Genomic DNA, 17,496 nt, shown 5'->3' on the forward strand with positions numbered 1-17,496 from the left:
CCTCGCTGGGAAAATAGAGGAGCCTTTTCTCTCCGGCCTGTTCGCGCAGGCGAGGCGAGGCGAGGCGGGAGATGCAGCCGGCCCCGGCTTTGCTCCCCGGGCTGCGGCGCGCCGGCGGGGAGCCCCGCGCGGCTGCGCGTGTCCCACGAGCCCCGTCGCCTTGGCGCGGCACCGGCAGCAGCCTGGGCCTCCTCTCTGCAGAAGCAGCACTGTTCATTAGCTTCGTGGTCCTTGCCGTTCTGCTGGCCCCCCCAGAGGCACGCGGACCTCCTCCGCGCCCCGGGGCCCGCTCGCGAGTACCCGTAACGCCCGCGTCCTCCGCGGGGAGCGGGGCTGCGAGAGCCTGGGAGGCGCTCGCGGGCCGAGCGCGGGTCAGAGCCGCGCTTCCGCCCCGTTCCCCGTCGCCGCGGGCCGGCGCGCGGCGGTCCGCGGTGTCTTTGGAAACGTGCCTTCCGCGCTTGCTATTCCTGGAGGCAGCACGTGGGTCGCCGCGGGCTCCTGCGCGAGGGGCTGCCCGCCTCGCTCGCGGCCGGAGGAAGGGCGTGCGCGCCGCTCGCGGCGTTGGAAAGCCTGCACGAACCTTGTGTCCTGCGTGGTGGGTGCTGCCGCGCTCGGCTCCGTCTTACGATGACAGCGAAGTGCCGCTGTAGGTGTATTTCTGCCTGGGCTCGGGGTTGATGGGCTGAAAGCATTTTTTTTTTTGTTTTTTAATCATATTAGTCTTTTGCGCAGGTGAAATACACGTTTGAAGGCTGGTCTCCGTACAGCCACAGTTTTCATTGCGCTGTGTTCTTAAATGGTGCATGAACTGTGGTCAAAAATCTTCTGCCATTGCTCTTTTCCCTTTCATTTGATCTACTGAAACAGTGGCTTTAATCCAAGGTAGCCAAGTTGTGAAAGTGGTGTGGACAGGAGGAAAAACACCTATATTTGAAGGTAGGAGAGCCTTGGGACTGAGTCACAGCACTGGCCAGGAAAGTGGCTCTGCTGCAGGCCGTGTCGGTGCGTTGCCTAATCCCCCTGCAGTTCAGGTCCTCCGCAAGTGAATGATTTTTCCCTCTCTCACTCTTTGCCTGTCCTGTCCATTCAGGCTGTAAGTTCACGTGAGCGGGGGCAGCTTCCTCCTCCTCGCCTCAGCAGCACCTTCCAGATGTTACTGCACTGATGAGGAGATGTTACGGCAATTACCTGCCTCCCTTCAGGTGTATTTGCTTCTCCATGAGAAGAGAGCGGAGAAGAGTGCCCGTTCCTTGTTTCATTTAAAAGCTCTTACAGTTTCGGATCTTACATAGTCTCTTTTACCTTCTCTCCTTTCAAAAAGTATCCTAGATGCTATTCTAATAAAACTGCGAAGCTGTGAAAGCTGGGCTTTTTGAAGGTAGAAGTCTTTCGTGGCCTTTTTAGCGAGGTCCCCAAAGACCACGGAGTGCCCTGGAGGCTGTCGCCGTGGGGGTTCGCCACGAGATGCATCGGGAGCCGCTTCCCGAGCGGAGGCAGGGTCTTCACAAGACTCTCTTCTTGTGTTTTCCAGGTCTACAACTCGAACAAGGACAACCAGAGCGAAGGCAGTAAGTATTTCTTTTTAAGCATGACCTTATCCCTCGAGAACGTGCCTGCGTTGGGTAATCTGGGGATCGGGAGCTGCAGCTGGGCTTTCCCATGAGCGTGGGGAGAGCGCCGAGGCTTTGGGAAGGGCCGGGGCCGGGGCTGTGCGGGGTCGCGGGTGCGCTGGGGCGGCACAGAGCCCCACCGCGAAGCGTGCTGGGACCGGGGAGCTGGGTCATTCCTTCAGGCAAGCGTGGGTGTCCTGGGCCAACAAATTCACACATGTGAACTGCAAAAAAGAGAAGTCTGGACTGGAGCAATATTGTAGAGGCTGGGGAGGTCCTGCCTAACTAAGGCTCTCAACGAGAGCCGCTAAAATGGGCTGGTTTTGTTGTAGTTTGGGCCATCAAGGACTGGAGTCAAGAAAGCACTTGTTTCTCTTGCTGGAGTAGTGGTTGCACCTCGTCCTAACTCTCGTGTCCTATGTTTCAAAATCCTTAATTCAGCCATTTCCAGAAAGGCTTGAATTGCTGTAATTGCAGTACTCAAAATGCTGATCCCTTCCCTCCTCCCCAAGTCCCTGGTCACGCAGGAGCCTGGCCTGAGTTTTTGGTTAGTGAATAGTTCGCTTGTAGACTGTCTCAGGCAGGGTGTTTACATCTTGACTAGTAGTATTTTTTCTCACAAAAGTAAGTATAATTTACAGATAATGTTGCTCACACCCAACTTCAGCCATTCTATAAAACTATCTTTACCTCGTTTCTGCCCTCGCTGATGCGGCCTCTCCCTTCGCCCTGGGTCTTCCACGTTATCAGCTGCGTCTTATCCCGTAGGCACTCCGCTCGGTCTTGTGCAGTCCTCACGGCGCTCCCAGCATTAGAAATCGCGCTTGCCGAGGGTTGCATGGGTAACACCCTAGCTGAGTGTGAAAGTGCACCTGAGCAGCTCGATTTCCCCCCCATTTTACAGCAGGGCAGGGTGGGGTCTTGGCGGGACAGAGGACAGACCTAGCTCGACCTGCTCCTCGTCTAGTTGTTGACTATCACCAATCTGTGTGTTTGCTGCAACCCCGGTTGCACCGGGGCAGCATGTGGTGATTGGGATCAAGAAACTGGTTAAAATAACTATTTTGTAAACTTTATTGAGGGTGTGCACAAAAGCAGGAAAAACATTTGAGGCTGGCAAAGCAATTACTGCTTCTGAAAGGAATGCTGGTCTCGCGTTCGGGCAGCCAGAAATCCTCGTGGGGCCAGTGACTTGCCTGGAGCCCCGCTGCAGAGCAACTGCAGCTCTTCCGGAAGCGCTGAGCGCTCGAGTCGAACGTGGCCGTGGCTTTCCTGCCCCGTCCCTAGCCGCTCGCGCGCGGCGGGCGCCGTGGAGGGGCCCCTGCATGCCCGCGCCGGGTTTCCTTAGGGCTCTCCGGCTCGCTGTGGCTCTCGGTGGCCGAGCTGCTGCTGCTGGCCAGCCCGCGTCGCGGGCGTGGGACGGGGCTGCCCTGGCCGGGTCACGGTCCTCTTCGCTGGGGCATCCTGGCATATAAATGGCACGCTTTCCCAGGCTGAACCCGAGCCGGGTGTACCTGCCGGAGGGAATTTTGCGCTCCCTTTGGAGGCTGAGCCGGGGGAGCCAGTGTCCGCCCCCGGGTCCCTCCCTGGCAGCAGCCGGCGCGCGGGCTGGGCGCTGCGCTGGGGCGCAGGGCCCGCGCTGCCGAAGCTGGCCCCTGACCGGGTTGATTTGGTGTCCCGCGCTGGCAGGGGCAAAGCGCGGTTTCCTGCTGGGTGCGCGGAGGCAGGCTGGGTCCCCGGCCGACGCGGTGCCGCTTGCAGCCTGGAGCCTGTTGCAGCGCAAGCCGGGGAGCGGCTGGAGCTCGCCTGAGAGCCGCCCTCCTGGGAGCTCGTTGGCGCAGCAGCAGGAGGGGAGCCCGGCGCCGGGCCGGGGAGCTGGTTGCTTCCCTGCTCGCCCCCACTGCAGCTCGCGCTGCGGCTCTGCCGTGCACAAAGTGCAGGGAAGCTTTGAAGACGCCGAACGCCGAGTTTCTTCTTACTCGTCTGCCCCACGTAGGAAGGAAGTCAAGGTTTGGTGAGCAGAGAGGGCTTTGGCAAAGTTGCTTATCCTCCAGCATCTTTTCCGTTCTGATGGCCCATCTTGGAAATAGGAATAGTTCTTCTTCTCTGCTGTATAGACCTGCCCGTGTTTCGTGGAGCGCGCTGGGGCCTCCGATGAAAGTTGCTTACATAACAGTATTCCTGCGTTGTCTGGTAGCAATTATTTTCACATACTGCTCTGACTAGAGCTGCTGCTGCTGCTGCTGTGTTCAAACATCTGACTGTGTTTTAGTGCTCATTAAAACCATGTCTGTAGTGAACTGCTTGCCTCACCAGCTACACTTAAAATTGATTCTGAGCCTGGCTTTTTGCCACGCAGTCTTTGATACAGAAGCTTCCTATAAGGTCTTGAAATGCATGTAATTGAAATGAGTCCGGATGCAATTCCTGACCCTTTAAACCTATAGAACTCTGTTTCCTGCTCTTACTTATATTAGACTGAAAGAGACTCAAAATAGTGTAGTGAGGTCTGCTTTTTGGCCACTATGTAATTTTACAGAGCTTTTGGATTTTACATCCTGCTGTGCAGCCAGATGGCCATCAGCCTGCAAGGTGATTTATCTTAATCTTCTTTGGGAGCGAGGAGGAAGTAGTGCAGAGTGGCAGGGTGTGTGGGAATGAGTATCAGTGAACTGCTAGAGCTAAATGAATCTTAATGCACTAGTGAGCAACCCAAGAGGGCTTGCCCTGCTCTCTGAAAATAAATCCTCTAGGCCACTTGTGCGTGTTGCATAGCAAACACTGAAGAACTCCTTTCTCCATCCCCACACCACCATGTTTCTGTCTTTTTTCCATGTCCACTTGATTCCCCATTTACTTCAGGACCCCACTGAAAGCTGTCTTTATTTTTATAAACTCTTCACAGACCTTGAGTTTCCTGATACCCTGTTCTGTGTCTCTGTTTGTCTTGATGGCGTGGTTGCTGGTGACCCACGATCCTTCCCTAGGGCTCTTCATTCCCAGCATCTTGGCAGCTCACTGATATTTCGAGACCTGCAGTAAGATTAAGTTACTCATTTCTCCCTGGTCTCCAGTTCTTGTTTCCTCCCTCCCTCTGTGGCTCTTAATACCGTAACACTATTTGAAATAATTCATAGTAATCCTGGCACTTCACTCTGCAGCACAAAGATGTATAACGGGGCATGCGGAAGAGCCAGGTTTGACCTTGTGTTGCAATGACTGATGCTTGCACATCTGGAGTCAGCAAGGTTGCCTGAGGCTGAACAGAGATGATTCAGTCTTCTTTCCCCCTTACCTACACTCTTATATGCCATATCAGCATAAAGCAGAGGAATTAATGGATTAAATAGAAATAATCTACTGGTCAAAAATAGAATATGGTGAGACCAGCTCAGTAGCACTAGAAATACAATGCTACGTGATAGTCTGTTAAGTATGTGTGTGCATGCAATAGCTCAAATACAGGCAATGTGCGTCACCTTTGCTGATCTAAAATATTTCTCTGATACGGTATGAGTACCGCGTCTCAGCTGTGCATTGAAACGCTGCTCTTGTATGGAGAGCCTGTAACATGCATCTTGGGCTGTATCTGCTTGTTCTGCATCCTTCTCCGGGGCAGTGAGCACCTAAGGGAGAGAAGGGAAGAGCAGGAGGTAGCGTTGGAGGCTTTGCCCCTGCTGCACGCTTGAATGTGTGAAAAGAGTAGCATGCTGCCTGTGCCAAAAAAGACTCCGTAAATCCACGCTCGGTGGATTAGGGATGCCCGTTGTGCAGAGGTGCGAAGCATTCTGGCCGTGCTCTTCGGTGGCCGTTTGGGCTCTGCCCCGCTGTCTCGCCTCGCACTGCCTGGAGCTCTCACTGAGATCAGCTGGCTGAAGACTTGCTTCTTTACTTTTTTGGTAGGAGGTTCTTTTTTTTTTTTTTTTTCCAGCCACATCAGCTCACTGAACCATCTCACCGCACTAGCCCTACCATCAGGGCGAGGAGGATGCGGGGAGAGGGGAGCGTGCCAACGAGGCTGGCTTGGGTCTGGCTGGCGCGGTGGGCACTGCATGGCCCACGCTTCCTGCGGCCGCGATCGCACGCCATCGCTCTCACTAGCCCCCAGAGGCAGGCTGTCGTCCCTCCCCTGTCCCATCACCCCTGACCTGTAGACATTGCCAAATGGACGCTAAACCGGGACTAAGCTGTGGAGTCAAAGCACAGGGCTAGAGACCGTTTTGCTGCTGGGGTGAGTGGAGCAAGCACAAGGATCAGGGCTGCAGCAGCAGATTCAAATCTGGCTTTGATCTGTTCTGTTGTTGGACTGACTCATTGGGTAAATGAATGAGATAGAGAAGCTTCTTCTGTGAGGGGGAAATCAAGCTTTTATGATGCTCATTAAAAGTTAAATTTAGGGATGAATAAAGGCAGTTTGGATATTTAATCACATATTATTTCTGGATATAACTACTGCAAATAAATCCCTGACCTTTCCTGATCCAGAGCTTATTCATCTACTTGGGAGGATTATGCTCGGTCATTTCCATCCGGAGAGGCTGCTCCTGTTTCTTCCCTCGGCTGTTACTGAGCCCTACCAAAAGGTGTGGCTCAGAGCTGGAGCAGTGGGCTCGGCAGCAGGAGTAAACTGTGGAAAAGGACTTATGTTTGTAAGCGTCCTGTTCTCAAATTCAAGCATGCTAGGAACCGAGTGAAAACTGTAGCTTAGCAGAAATGATTGGCACTTAAAAGTGTATGGTGGAGAACCTGAAATAACGAACCGTATGTCTGGGCAACGCTATGCAGGGATATTGAAAGATGAGGGTTAGAGCTAGCACTAAGCAAGACTAAAAAAGACCTGCTGAACTGGGTTAGTCTGTACAAAAGTGTTTCTGCACTTTTACAAGGAGGAAGTAGTGCATCTACTACACCTGCTTCTCAGGTACTGCAGGGCATGGGTTTTTCAATGGTCTGGGGTCCCTGGTTCTGTCCCACTAATTAATGGTCCATTGATTTTACATTGTGTCTGTGCTTGGAGAGTAGTTGGGAGCTATGTTGAGGGATTCATGAGGAGCTTAGCAAGACCCGTGGAACTTGGAGATACATCGTATAGTACAAGCATCCTGCAACTTGACTGCTTATGTTGGCACAGTACTTCAGTGTGCTTGCCCAGAAAAATACAATAGAGCTGCTGGGCTGTTCCAGGTCATTCTGCCATTCGTCGTGCAAGTACTAATACCAACAGAGACTTGGGAAACAATAATTAGTGCGAGACTGCACCACGCAAGCTAGAGACAGCCGGTGAACTGGCAGCTTAACGGGCACCAGCAATGAATCTAGTATGTTTAAACAGACAATGTGAACAGGGAGGAATAAAACTGCATGTCTCGCTGTGAGGCCACTGCCAGCCCCAGGCACTGGGTCTGCTCTTGTTGTGCTGTAGACAGAAAGCTGTTTTGTGTCTCTTGCAAGCTAGCATTCCCTGGTGTCTGCACAGTACATAGTCATCTGCTTTTAAGATAATGCTATCCCTTCTCTGCCTTTTGGAGTTCAAAATGTTATACAAGCCTCGTGTCAGACACTTTGAGGAAAATACTGCAGCTTCCATTTTACACGTGGGGGAGCCTGAGAGGTTTGGTGAGCATTGCCAAGTCTCTGGCAAAGTTGGTCCATGTTCCTTCTGGCACTTATAATCTGTGCTGCAGCTGGAGGGGCGTTGCAGCATGGGCAGACCTGATCTGGCCAGCTCCAGCACTGGCAGCTCGCCGCGGGCTGTGCGAGGCTCTACCCACCACGTCGTCCCTCCTCTGCGCTGAGGCTTCCAGGCCGTCCCCAAGTCCTGGACGACTTTGTATGCCCTTCTCTGCGTGGCTCCTGCCATAGAAGGGTTTCCCAAACCTTTATATAGAGAGGAAGTAATTTCCCGTAACAAATAGCTGACTGCAGGCAGTGTTTCCCACGTAGCGGTGGAAAGCTGACTAAGGGATAAATGTTCCTTCAGGATTCCAGCAGGTATTTGGATCCACATATTAGTAACCCCTTTAAATTAAATTTGAAAGCCTGCAACAGCTTGAGTTAATTGAGTCTTGCATTCCAATGACATGAATGTTTTAGATCCTACTGCTGGGCAGAGTCAACTGCCTTCAGGACATCCTAATTTGCACCAAATAAATATTTCATTCGTGCTAATAAAAGAAGGGGCTGTTCTTGAACCATGCACGTCTGCATAGGAGAAGGGGTAAATGGGATGTTTTGTATATCGTGTGTGAGACAATGTTGTACGGTTGGGTGTTTTTATTGCCTGGGAGGCAGCAGTGTGTATTTGGAGTGTCCTGCGGGGCCTCAGCACCTGGGGAGGGCAGCGGGACTGGCCTGCCCAAGGGCTGGGGCCAGCGTGTGCACCACGGGTGGGTCTGCGCCCGCCCGGGGCTGCTCTGGAAGCCCTTCTCTTTGTGCTGTGTTCTTACCGCCACGCTTTCACCTTCCACTTCCTTACTTTATCTTCCTATTCCTGCTCATATTTTTCTCCTTCTCTTTTTCCAGTCATTTCTTTCCCTTTTTGTTATCTTTCCCTTTTCCCTAGCTTATGGCACTTTTCAGTGCTCTAACCTGTTATATAGTTTGTTCTTTGAAAAAAAACACAAAAAATGCACAAAAACATTCAAAAGCAACAAGAAGAAACCCAAGAAACCAGAAGGCCTCTGCCCTGCTTCCCCCAGGGAGCCAGTCACATAATCCAAGCGAACAGGCAGTCCCACGTGTGGCACAGATGGAAATGGCCTCAGGATGAAGCCCTCTTTCCAGCAGCAATGATGGTTTGATTAACTGGGTGGAGATTTTAGAGAATTTATAGGAATTATCTGGTGTTCAGATCCAGCAAGTTGGGTTGTGCAGTGTTCAGGGATTTGTTGGACCAAAAATATATTACTTTTTTTCTTTTTCCGAGCAACCTAGTGTCAGCTTCACCAGCAAAGTTTTCTTCAGGTTGTCTCACCTTGATCCTAATTTAATATTTTGAGCAACTGTGGGCTTAAAACTCCAAATAGCCAGGGGCATTGCTGGTCGGTAGGGACATGCGGGCAGGGGCGTGGGAGGCTGAGATGACGCATTAGCGTTCTGTACTGCCGGCGTTAGACCCGGTACAAACGAGCGTAAAGTGCCTTTCTTCCACCAGCACCTAATTTCTCTCCCGTCCCTTCCTCCCCGCGTCGTTTTGAACAGCGATGTGCCATTGCTTTGAACGTCAGCGATGGCTGCTGGGTGCACGCGCGCTCGGTGGGAAGCCCTCCCTGTGCTAGGCGTTTATCAGGTCTCTCTTTTCTTTCCTTTCAGCTGCCCAGTTGGATAATATCGGCTTCAGCATTATCAAGAAATGCATACATGCTGTTGAAACAAGAGGTAGAACAGCTCACCAGATGGTCTTGTTTTGGGGGAAGGCCTTGCATCTGTTCCTAGCATAGCAATTGCTTACCTGCTCTTTTCATGAACAAAAATGATTCATTAACCCTCAGAAACCCACATCTGATAACTGCTGTAGTAAACTCACACAAATGCCCTTGCTGAGACATGCGTGACCGTACGGCCTAGGTTAGTAGTGGTTAAGCAAACATTAGAAACAGAGTTGAATTAGGAAATTATGCATTACGTGTTCGTACTGGGGGGAAAGGAATGAAGTCCCAGACTTCATCTGAGAATGCCTTAGTGTGATACTTACGCAAAGTGCTTCCTCTCATGTGGGATAATAAATAGATGTGCGTTTCAATCCTTCTCCTATATTTCTTGCGAAGACTATTTATATGCAGATAGGCTATCTTGTTAGCATCCGAGCCACCTCGCAGTGAAATATGGGTCTTGTTCTCACATTGTTTCTGTGAGAACTGTTATCTGCACTTATATAAATGAGTAAGAAACAGGCCTCCTCTGGTTGAGTAAAGATCTGAATTGCCAGTATTTCTGCCAGTATTCTTTCACTGGGGTCTTCCTACCCAGAGATAATTTAATATGATGTGGGCTACCTAAACTTGATGTTTTCTCTGTAATACTTGCAGCAGTGCAGAGGCTGCTGTTGAGAGTAAAGGAAGAGACTGTGTTTACTGGGCTTTTCCAGCTCCCTACATAAAGAATATTTTGAGATTTCCATGCTACTCACAACTTCCTGTAACATCCAGGTCATGGTTTAAAAGCCATATGAGAACAAAGAAATAAATACAAAAAAAACAAAAGGATGGGTGAGAGCAGCAAGCAAACAAGGCAAATAAAATTATTAGGGAAAATTGAGAGAGCTTGAGCTGTAAGGTTTGGCATACCTAACTCAAACATGCTTTGGTGGAAAGAAGGTTCCTGTCACGGTTTAAGTGACAGACGACTCTGGCTGTTGTCTGCTGTAGCAAAGAGGTCTAGACCTTTTGTCGTTACAATAATAATAATATAGTTTTGTTCAGGGCCTTGTTGTTCCAGGCCCTTATGAAGAATGCACAGAAAGCTCAGACCTCAACCTGAAGAACTTAGCACAATAAAATTTTCCAAAGCTGCCATTCAGTGTTAAGCACCGATCCTTCGTGGTGCAGCCATACTCGCTCACTGATGAGTGGTGCGGTGAAAACATATCCTTTTATCTTTGATTCCGGAGCTAATTGGGGGTAATATTTTTAATGAATACATGAAAGCTCTGACTTCAAAACCAAATTTTACCCTCTTCTATAATAGCTGGAATGAGAGTTTGTACACAGTTGGTGAGAGGCTTTAATTATTGCTGCTGTTAGAGAGGCCAAAGAAATGAAAGAAATGTTAGTAGTTCTTTTGACATATTCCTAATAAACTCTTTATTTTTCCCAGGGATCAATGAGCAGGGGCTCTACCGAATCGTTGGAGTAAACTCTAGAGTTCAAAAGCTGTTGAGTATATTAATGGGTAAGTATCTTATATTACATTAAAGGCAAGTAGATTGTGCTGCTTTGAAGTCTTGCCAGCTGAGAATGGAGGCTCTTCTCTTGATACCTCGTCATGGCGAATGTGCTCGTAGGACCACAAGCTGCTAGAGGCCAGGAGGCTGCAGGGCACCGCTGGCAGGTTACAAAGGTAGGACTTGTGGCACGTTACCTCTACAGGATCTTCTGGTACAGGCACTGGTGTCCTGCTCATATGTGCAGCAGTCTTGGCAGCCTTCCTGAATGCAAACTAAAGTCTTCAAAGAAATAGCTAAAAACTTTGGTTTTAATTTCATACTTGCCACGTTGTTCGCAGAATACTTTTTAATTATTTTCTCTCTGTGGCTCTTGTTACCTTTCCCTTGGACTTTCTTCTGCCTGTTTTAATACAGTCTTGCTCAGGCCTTTCAAGCATGCGTTTTCCTCATGCTTAAGACTTGAGGCAGCGGATCCTGCAGTTCTGAGTGCTTGGGAGGAGAGGTTGCGTCAGGTCACTCGACGGCAGAGCTTGGCTAAGCAATGTGCCTGCCGACAGGGCTCCTCTGCGTGCTGGTCGTGACATGCAGCCACCCTGTGGCTGCCTAGCAGCTCTCAGCAGCCTCTCCCCACCTCTGTTAGCTGATATGGTGGCAAGAGAGAGGATGTGGTGCTTGCTATGAGTGCTTTGTTACCCTAGCCAGCATTCCCTTGGGCCTGCTTTGAGCACCAATCCATGCACGAGCAAACAGGCCGGTGATCGTCAGTGAGCTGGTAGTTGGTCCTTGCCGTCAGGTATGTCTGGGACAGCTGTGGCTGACTTCTCTTGTAGTGTTTCTTGTTGGTGTTGATGGGTTTCCATCACCCCTTAGCCTTGCGTAGCCGTTTGTGGGATCACACTTGTTGGTTGGTAGCTTCCGTGTTTACTATAGCCTGGTGGTTATACCCAGATCAAAAACAAACGTGAGTCATTCCGCCCTCGTGCCGCTGGTGTTTTTGCTACCCTTCCAGGCCTTGTCCGGTTCAGCAAAACCTGCTATCCCCCTTACACCCTCATCTGTGATCTAGGCTGATGCTCTAGATGGCCAAACAGCCGGTGTCCGCCTCTGGGCTGACAGGGAGGCCTTTGCGTCTCCCAGCTCCGGCCCCTGCCGCGGGCGTGCAGGGGTCTCGCGGCGCCCAGCCGCAGTGGGCACGCCTCTGAGCCCAGCCACCGCTGTAGCCTTAACTCCACGACCCAGCACCGCGGCCGCGCCGGGCTCCCCGTATCAGCTCTGTTCCGCCGTGCCGGCAAGGAACCGCCGACAGCGGTAATCAAAGAATTAGGGGTCAGGTGGACACAGTGCTGCTGAAGAGCAGCAGGATGCGGAAGACGCCTGGCCGCTCGTGCGGGCTCCTGCCCCTCCCCGGCCCGGCCCTCCCGATCCGGCGGGACGCGTGCCGGGAGGAAGTTCCCACGCCGGCTCCCGGCGAGGTAACCCTCTGCGTACTAGAATGGCGTTAGCTGCCCTGAGTCTAATCTGGCTCCTGTTCCTACTTTAATTATGTTATTTATTGCTTTAAGTGCCCCCTTTGGAAAGTTTGACCATCTAGATGTGCATGTGACAGACATTTGAAGACCCAATTTTGAGGAAATTCTCTCTTGCTGAGTTAGAGCAGGAGCAGCTGGATCCTTCTCCAGTCCTGTCTCATGCTTCTCAGACTTGGCAAAACCCCCTAAGAATTAGGTACAGTAATTAGGAAACAAACAGTTATTTGTTAGCACCCTTCTAAACGTGTTACTCACTGGGACAAATGAATGACATTTGTGTTTTTCTCTTTCTTTTCCTCTGTTTTTCCATTTGCTTATTATCATTCCTTCCCCTTTTAACTTCCTTTTCCGTGCCTTTACAAAGCGCCAGTGCTCCTTTCTCCTTGCAACAAGTTTTAATGCATTATGTTTCACTTTCAGTCTCTTTGCCTCTCCTTTTCCAATTCCCCCTTCTTTTCCCACCATTAAAATGTTCATTGAATAAAGCCCCTGGTGGTTGTTACAGTTGTCAGGTTTAACCTATGTAAAATTGATAATCCGGTGAGACTATTGGGAAGCAGAAGGGTAATGCTCTAAATCACTGTTTCAGACTCCTGGCTGACGCAAGGGGACATCTCTGCATCAGCTATGCGCTGGCATTTGGAAAGTTCTCTGCAGTCACAAGAGCTAGGGACTGACTTTCTTTTATTAATAAGAGTTTGGCATAGGTTCTGGAGCATGTGAGTACGTCCTGCTGGCCACTCAGTACAGCAGATAAGCCAGACCTGTCTCATGGTGCACACATTTGGCACTGCTGCGCTGGAGCATCAGTTAAAGAGCATTGCTGCCACTGATAAAAATAGGCTGCGGACTGGGTGCCCCGTTCCTCGGTCAGCACTGGCATGGCAGGTCCTCTGCTTCTGCTTTTTGTACCAGAGAGCTAGCAGAGCAGCGGAGCTTACTTTCTTCGTGCAAGGACATAATCTGTCCCCGCGGTTAGAGTTGCCCAGTTTTGTCAGTAGGGAGTTGAGGTTCTAGGCCGTGACAGATGGCAAAACTTGCCTGTTTTAAGAGCTCTCTGGAGCTGGGGGGAATCCACAGTTTTGGACACCATCCAGAGTCCGTTATCTTCTCAGTGACAGAGGCCACTCAGCTGTCGACCATGTGTCTCATAACATGGTGATATATAGTTCGTGGTTTTACTTTGTCCTGGCATGTCTTCATCAGCTGTTGGTGCTGCGTCCTGGCGCTTCCCGGAAGGGCTGCTCCTGCGGCGGTGGCCAGGCGGACCCGGCAAGTGTGACCCCCTGGGCGGGTCTCCCACCCTACCCGTCAGCTGGGACTCTTTGCAAACCCGTGTCTCCATACCTTTCTCAAAAGCACAGGCAATTAAATCGTCTTTGTACAATTCCAGCTTTCAGGCTGTCTGTAAAGTAGGCATCGAGCTGAAATGTCAACTGTCAAACTCCCTTTTGTTCTCTCCTGCCCCTCGAGGATTCGATGCCCTAAAAGTAGAAGCTCCGTTCTCCTTAAATGTTCCCTGTTCAGAGCAAAAGCCCGTGAACTAAGGCGACAAATTTTGCTTACAACTTCAGGTTTCCCTTATATTTAGAAATGAATGTGGGCAGCGTTAATGATCCGCATGCAGTTTAAATGGCAAAAAGATCGAGTTTCAGCGAGGGGTGGCTGCTGTAAGTGACACTGCCGCGAAGGCCTCTGGCACGCCGCGCCTGTGCAGGAGGCGGCTCTGCCCGTCGCGGCTGGGCGGGTCGTGGCTCCGGCACAGCAGTTCACCTTTGCTGAAACCCCGGGTTTCCTACGGCTGAAACGGGCAAGAGCGGCCTCCTGGCAAAGCGAGCGAAAGGCAGATCGTCTAGGTTAGAAGATAAGTTGCCTCTCTCTAGCTCTTCCTGTTGCCATGTACCATAAATATGAGGACAAAACCCAAGAACTAAACAAATTCTGGTTGGAGAGAGTTTGTTGTGGAAGCGCGTGGGCAGAGGTGCTCGCAGGGCGAGCGCGCAGGTCTGCCGCCGAAGCTCGTCGTTAAGGTGAGCTGGGCAGCCTGCTCTAGGGGCCCTGCTTGAGCAGGGCGGTGGGACTAGGTGGTCTGCAGAGCCTCTTCCAACCTCAGCCCCCCGTGATTCTTTGGTGACAGCATTTGGTGTGGCCTTGTCGCTGCTCCGCAGTGGACATCGCAGTACGAGGCGGTGGGGGAGGCTCCCTATGGCCAAGAGCTGTTCTCATCAGTTCTTGTCTCGTGGCTGTTGGGGAAATCTCTCAAGCGACCCAAGCGTGGGTGAGAGTGAGCACTGCGCAGGGAGGCTGAGCTCCAGGCAGCTCCTCTTACCGCGGGGAAACTGGTGAGGAAATTCCCGCAGAAACCGGAGTGTCTGACCGGGCAAACGGACACGGTGAACGAGGCCTTGGCCCCCCTCCAGCTGCCGCTGTGGTTGCCTCCAGAAGGCAGACAAACCAGCAAAACAAATTCCTTTATTTTTCGCTTGTATGGAAATAATTCCCCCCCTTCTCCCCACAAATTTCTGCACAGACCGTGCCATAAAAAAGCCTGTTCTCACTTCTCGCTGGAAATCTGGAGTGCTGCAGCTCCCTTTCATTTCTTCAGGTGGCCCCGAGCAGCTGGCGAATCCCTTTGGCCCGGCGGCGGGGGCGCAGGGAGGCGCGGGCGCGGGCAGGCGCCGGCCGGGCGACGTCTGGGGCCGCGCGGCGCGAGTCCTGGCAGGCGGAGGCGGAGAGATGCTCTAGCGGCTGGTCCTGCCGGGGGGCAGAATGCTTCCTTCAGTCCCTGCTGGAAGAGGAGCCTTAGGGGAGTTACATTTCGCTCGATTTCCCCCACCCTCTTGCTTTTAACCTTTTCTGTGCCTGCTAAGAGACGTCATATCTGTAATTCACAGCGGTAAGCCACACCAGGGTTAAAACCGATGTGGCCTGTGGAACGGCCCCGTGCTTTCGTGGGCACGCTTTCACGCTCGCGGCAGCTCGCGGGGGAAGCTGGCCCTGCGTAAGGGTCGAAGCCAGCCTGCGGAGCTAGCTGCGGCCTGCCTTAGCTTGGAAGACAGATGCTACCTCCACAACCTACAAAGCTAGCCATTTGCAGGCTCATAAATCTGAGGTCAAGGAGAGCTGATTATCTGCTCTGAGCCTTTGCATGAGACCGACCGTAGAATTTCGAGTAGGATTTCATACAGCATGCCTAAAAACTTCTGGATGTGGTTTGGAAAAGACATCCAGTCTGGAGTTGTTTGCTCAACTTCAGTGAAGGCTTTGCTGTTAAAAAGTTAGAAAAAATATATATATAATAGATATTTATATTTATATATAATATGTATTTTTATGTTTAGCTATAAATATATATATATATATATATATTTTTATTCTGCCAGGTTTATCTTTAACCTATTAACGTTGCAATAGGAAGTTGCCTTGGCATTGAGAAGGAAGGATGGTGTTCATTTGTGTGATTAATGTGAGAGACACATGTGATCTTTGTGTGAATATACATTTTTTAAATGTTTACTTTTTCCAGTGCTTCTCTTGATGTTTTTTTTTAATTAAAATAAACCCTTTGCCCAAAGGGAGATCCTAAGTCTTATGCAGTGCATTCTTTTAATTAGTTTTAAAATTACTCTATGTTTACCTATTGCTTTAAAATTCAAGAGCACATTATATATGCCTGTGAAAAGAAAAATACCCGCTGAGCCGGACCCCTGGGACCATATGGCGCCGGCAGCTGTGCCGAGCCGGCCTCGGCGCTGGCGGGCGGCGGACCTGCAGCGGCTCCGCGCCGCCGGCTCTCGCGGGGCCTCGGGCAGCTCCCCGGCGCGGCCTCGGCGCGCACTGCTTCGGCCCCGAAAGCCGGGCAGGGCTCCCGCTGGTGCCGGCGGGGTCTGGCCGCGAGGGCGCCCGCGTCCCGCTCGCCGGGGCTCTGCGCTCGCGGCGATGACTGCGGCTCGGCCCGCGCGCTGCGGCGGCCGCGCCACGCGCCCCGTTCCCTTGCAGCCGGAGGGGCAGAGCGGAGCCGCAGTCATCGCCGCGAGCGCAGAGCCCCCGGCGAGCCCGGAGCTGCTCGGCCGCGTTACCCGCGGCGGCGCGGGGCCGTGCAGCCGTAACCGCGGGCTTCGGGCGGTCAGCGCCGTCCAGCGCCGCCGCCGCGCTCGCCCCCCGCTAGGCAGCGGTTCGGAGGTGACCGCTCCCAAGGTCCCCAAGCGTGGCCGTGTCCCCGCGGCGCTGGACGCTGCACGCTGGACTTCGGCGGCTGGAAGCGCCGGAGGAAGGAGCGGTCGCTGCTTCCCTAGAGGCTCTTTTATTTTCAAAGCATTAAGGCGTTTCCATGGAGATCAGTAAAAGTGGTGCCGTGTTGGTCTCGCGACAGACCCGTGTGCGAACACGTCCGGCGTCCCGAGCTGCTCCGGTGTTTGCGGAGCGCGCCAGGCTGCCGCGAGCGCGCCGCTCGCAGCGCTCGGTGCCGGCGGCGCTGCGCGGAGCGGGTCGGCCGTCCGAAGCCTGCTGCTTGCAGCGTGCGGAGAGCTGCACGGGTTTTGATTTCCTCAAAGGCATTTTTAAAGGAAAGATGGGGGAAAACGGGGAAAGGAAGGGAAGGCCCCGGGGGAAGCGGAGAAGGGGGTGCTGTGGTGCTGGGCCGCGGGGTGCAGGGCGCGCGCCCCAAGGGCCGGCGCGGGCGGTTCGGCGGGTCGCGCCGGCACCTCCGAGCCCGCGCGGGCACCGGCGGGGTCGGAGCCGGGCGGCCGCCGCAGCTGGCTTGGTCCTTGCCACGTTCTTGCCCTGCCCGGTCACCACGGTCTCCTGCGCCACTGGATGTCACGCCTGAAGGCAAACTGCCGTCTCGTTGCTCGGACTGACGTGTTTCCGCTTTCTTCTTTTGGTCTCGGGCAAGTGAATTGTTGTCACGGGTCCGGCCTAGCAGCAGGAGTGCCTGCTGGGGACCACCTGCGGTCACCGGGGTTTTTGGAAGAGCTAATGAAACAGGGCACGAAGATCTTCCCGCACCGCTGGCTGGGTTCTGCTGATGCTGGCGTGGTATTTGCTGTGTTATCTTAGCTTTGGTTCATTTTTTCTTTTTTTTGTTTTTCCTTAGATCCCAAAACAGCCACTGAAACGGAAACGGAGATCTGTGCCGAATGGGAGATAAAGACCATTACGAGCGCCCTGAAAACCTACCTGAGGTGAGGGGCGAAGTCTCCCGTCCGTCGGGCGGCTGCAGGAGGTGCCCTGCAGGGGCCCGGGACGTTCCTGCCCACGGCCACAGATGCCAGGGCTGCTAAGAGCACCTTAATGTAGACAAGCAACTGCTCTTGCAGAATTTATCCTGGCCTTTTCCTTGACCCTCCAGCATATCTGAGTGCGACATGGGGAATACATTGAGCTCTCTAGTGGAGGTGTATGTCGTCCAAACATGTTCTTAAAAGCTCATTCTTGTGCACCCATGCCTTGATTCACTCTTACCCTATGCTTT

General features: G+C 52.5%; 1 protein-coding gene across 4 annotated transcripts in view; it reads left to right on the forward strand.

The window, feature by feature from the left end:
• Positions 1–17,496, forward strand: part of ARHGAP26 (Rho GTPase activating protein 26) — a 157,469-nt gene that overhangs the window by 87,276 nt on the left and 52,697 nt on the right. For all 4 annotated transcript variants that reach the window (XR_009959932.1, XM_062587664.1, XM_062587665.1 and 1 more), the window contains exons 12-15: positions 1,532–1,568; positions 8,922–8,987; positions 10,425–10,499; positions 17,119–17,206. Coding sequence is in view for 3 of the 4 variants with exons in the window: in XM_062587664.1 (XP_062443648.1) it covers positions 1,532–1,568; positions 8,922–8,987; positions 10,425–10,499; positions 17,119–17,206 (266 nt within the window). In the remaining variant the exon portion in view is untranslated. The remainder of the gene's footprint in view (positions 1–1,531; positions 1,569–8,921; positions 8,988–10,424; positions 10,500–17,118; positions 17,207–17,496) is intronic.

This window comes from Rhea pennata, chromosome 14 (assembly GCF_028389875.1).
Source record: "Rhea pennata isolate bPtePen1 chromosome 14, bPtePen1.pri, whole genome shotgun sequence".
In the NCBI taxonomy this organism is placed as follows: Eukaryota; Metazoa; Chordata; class Aves; order Rheiformes; family Rheidae; genus Rhea; species Rhea pennata.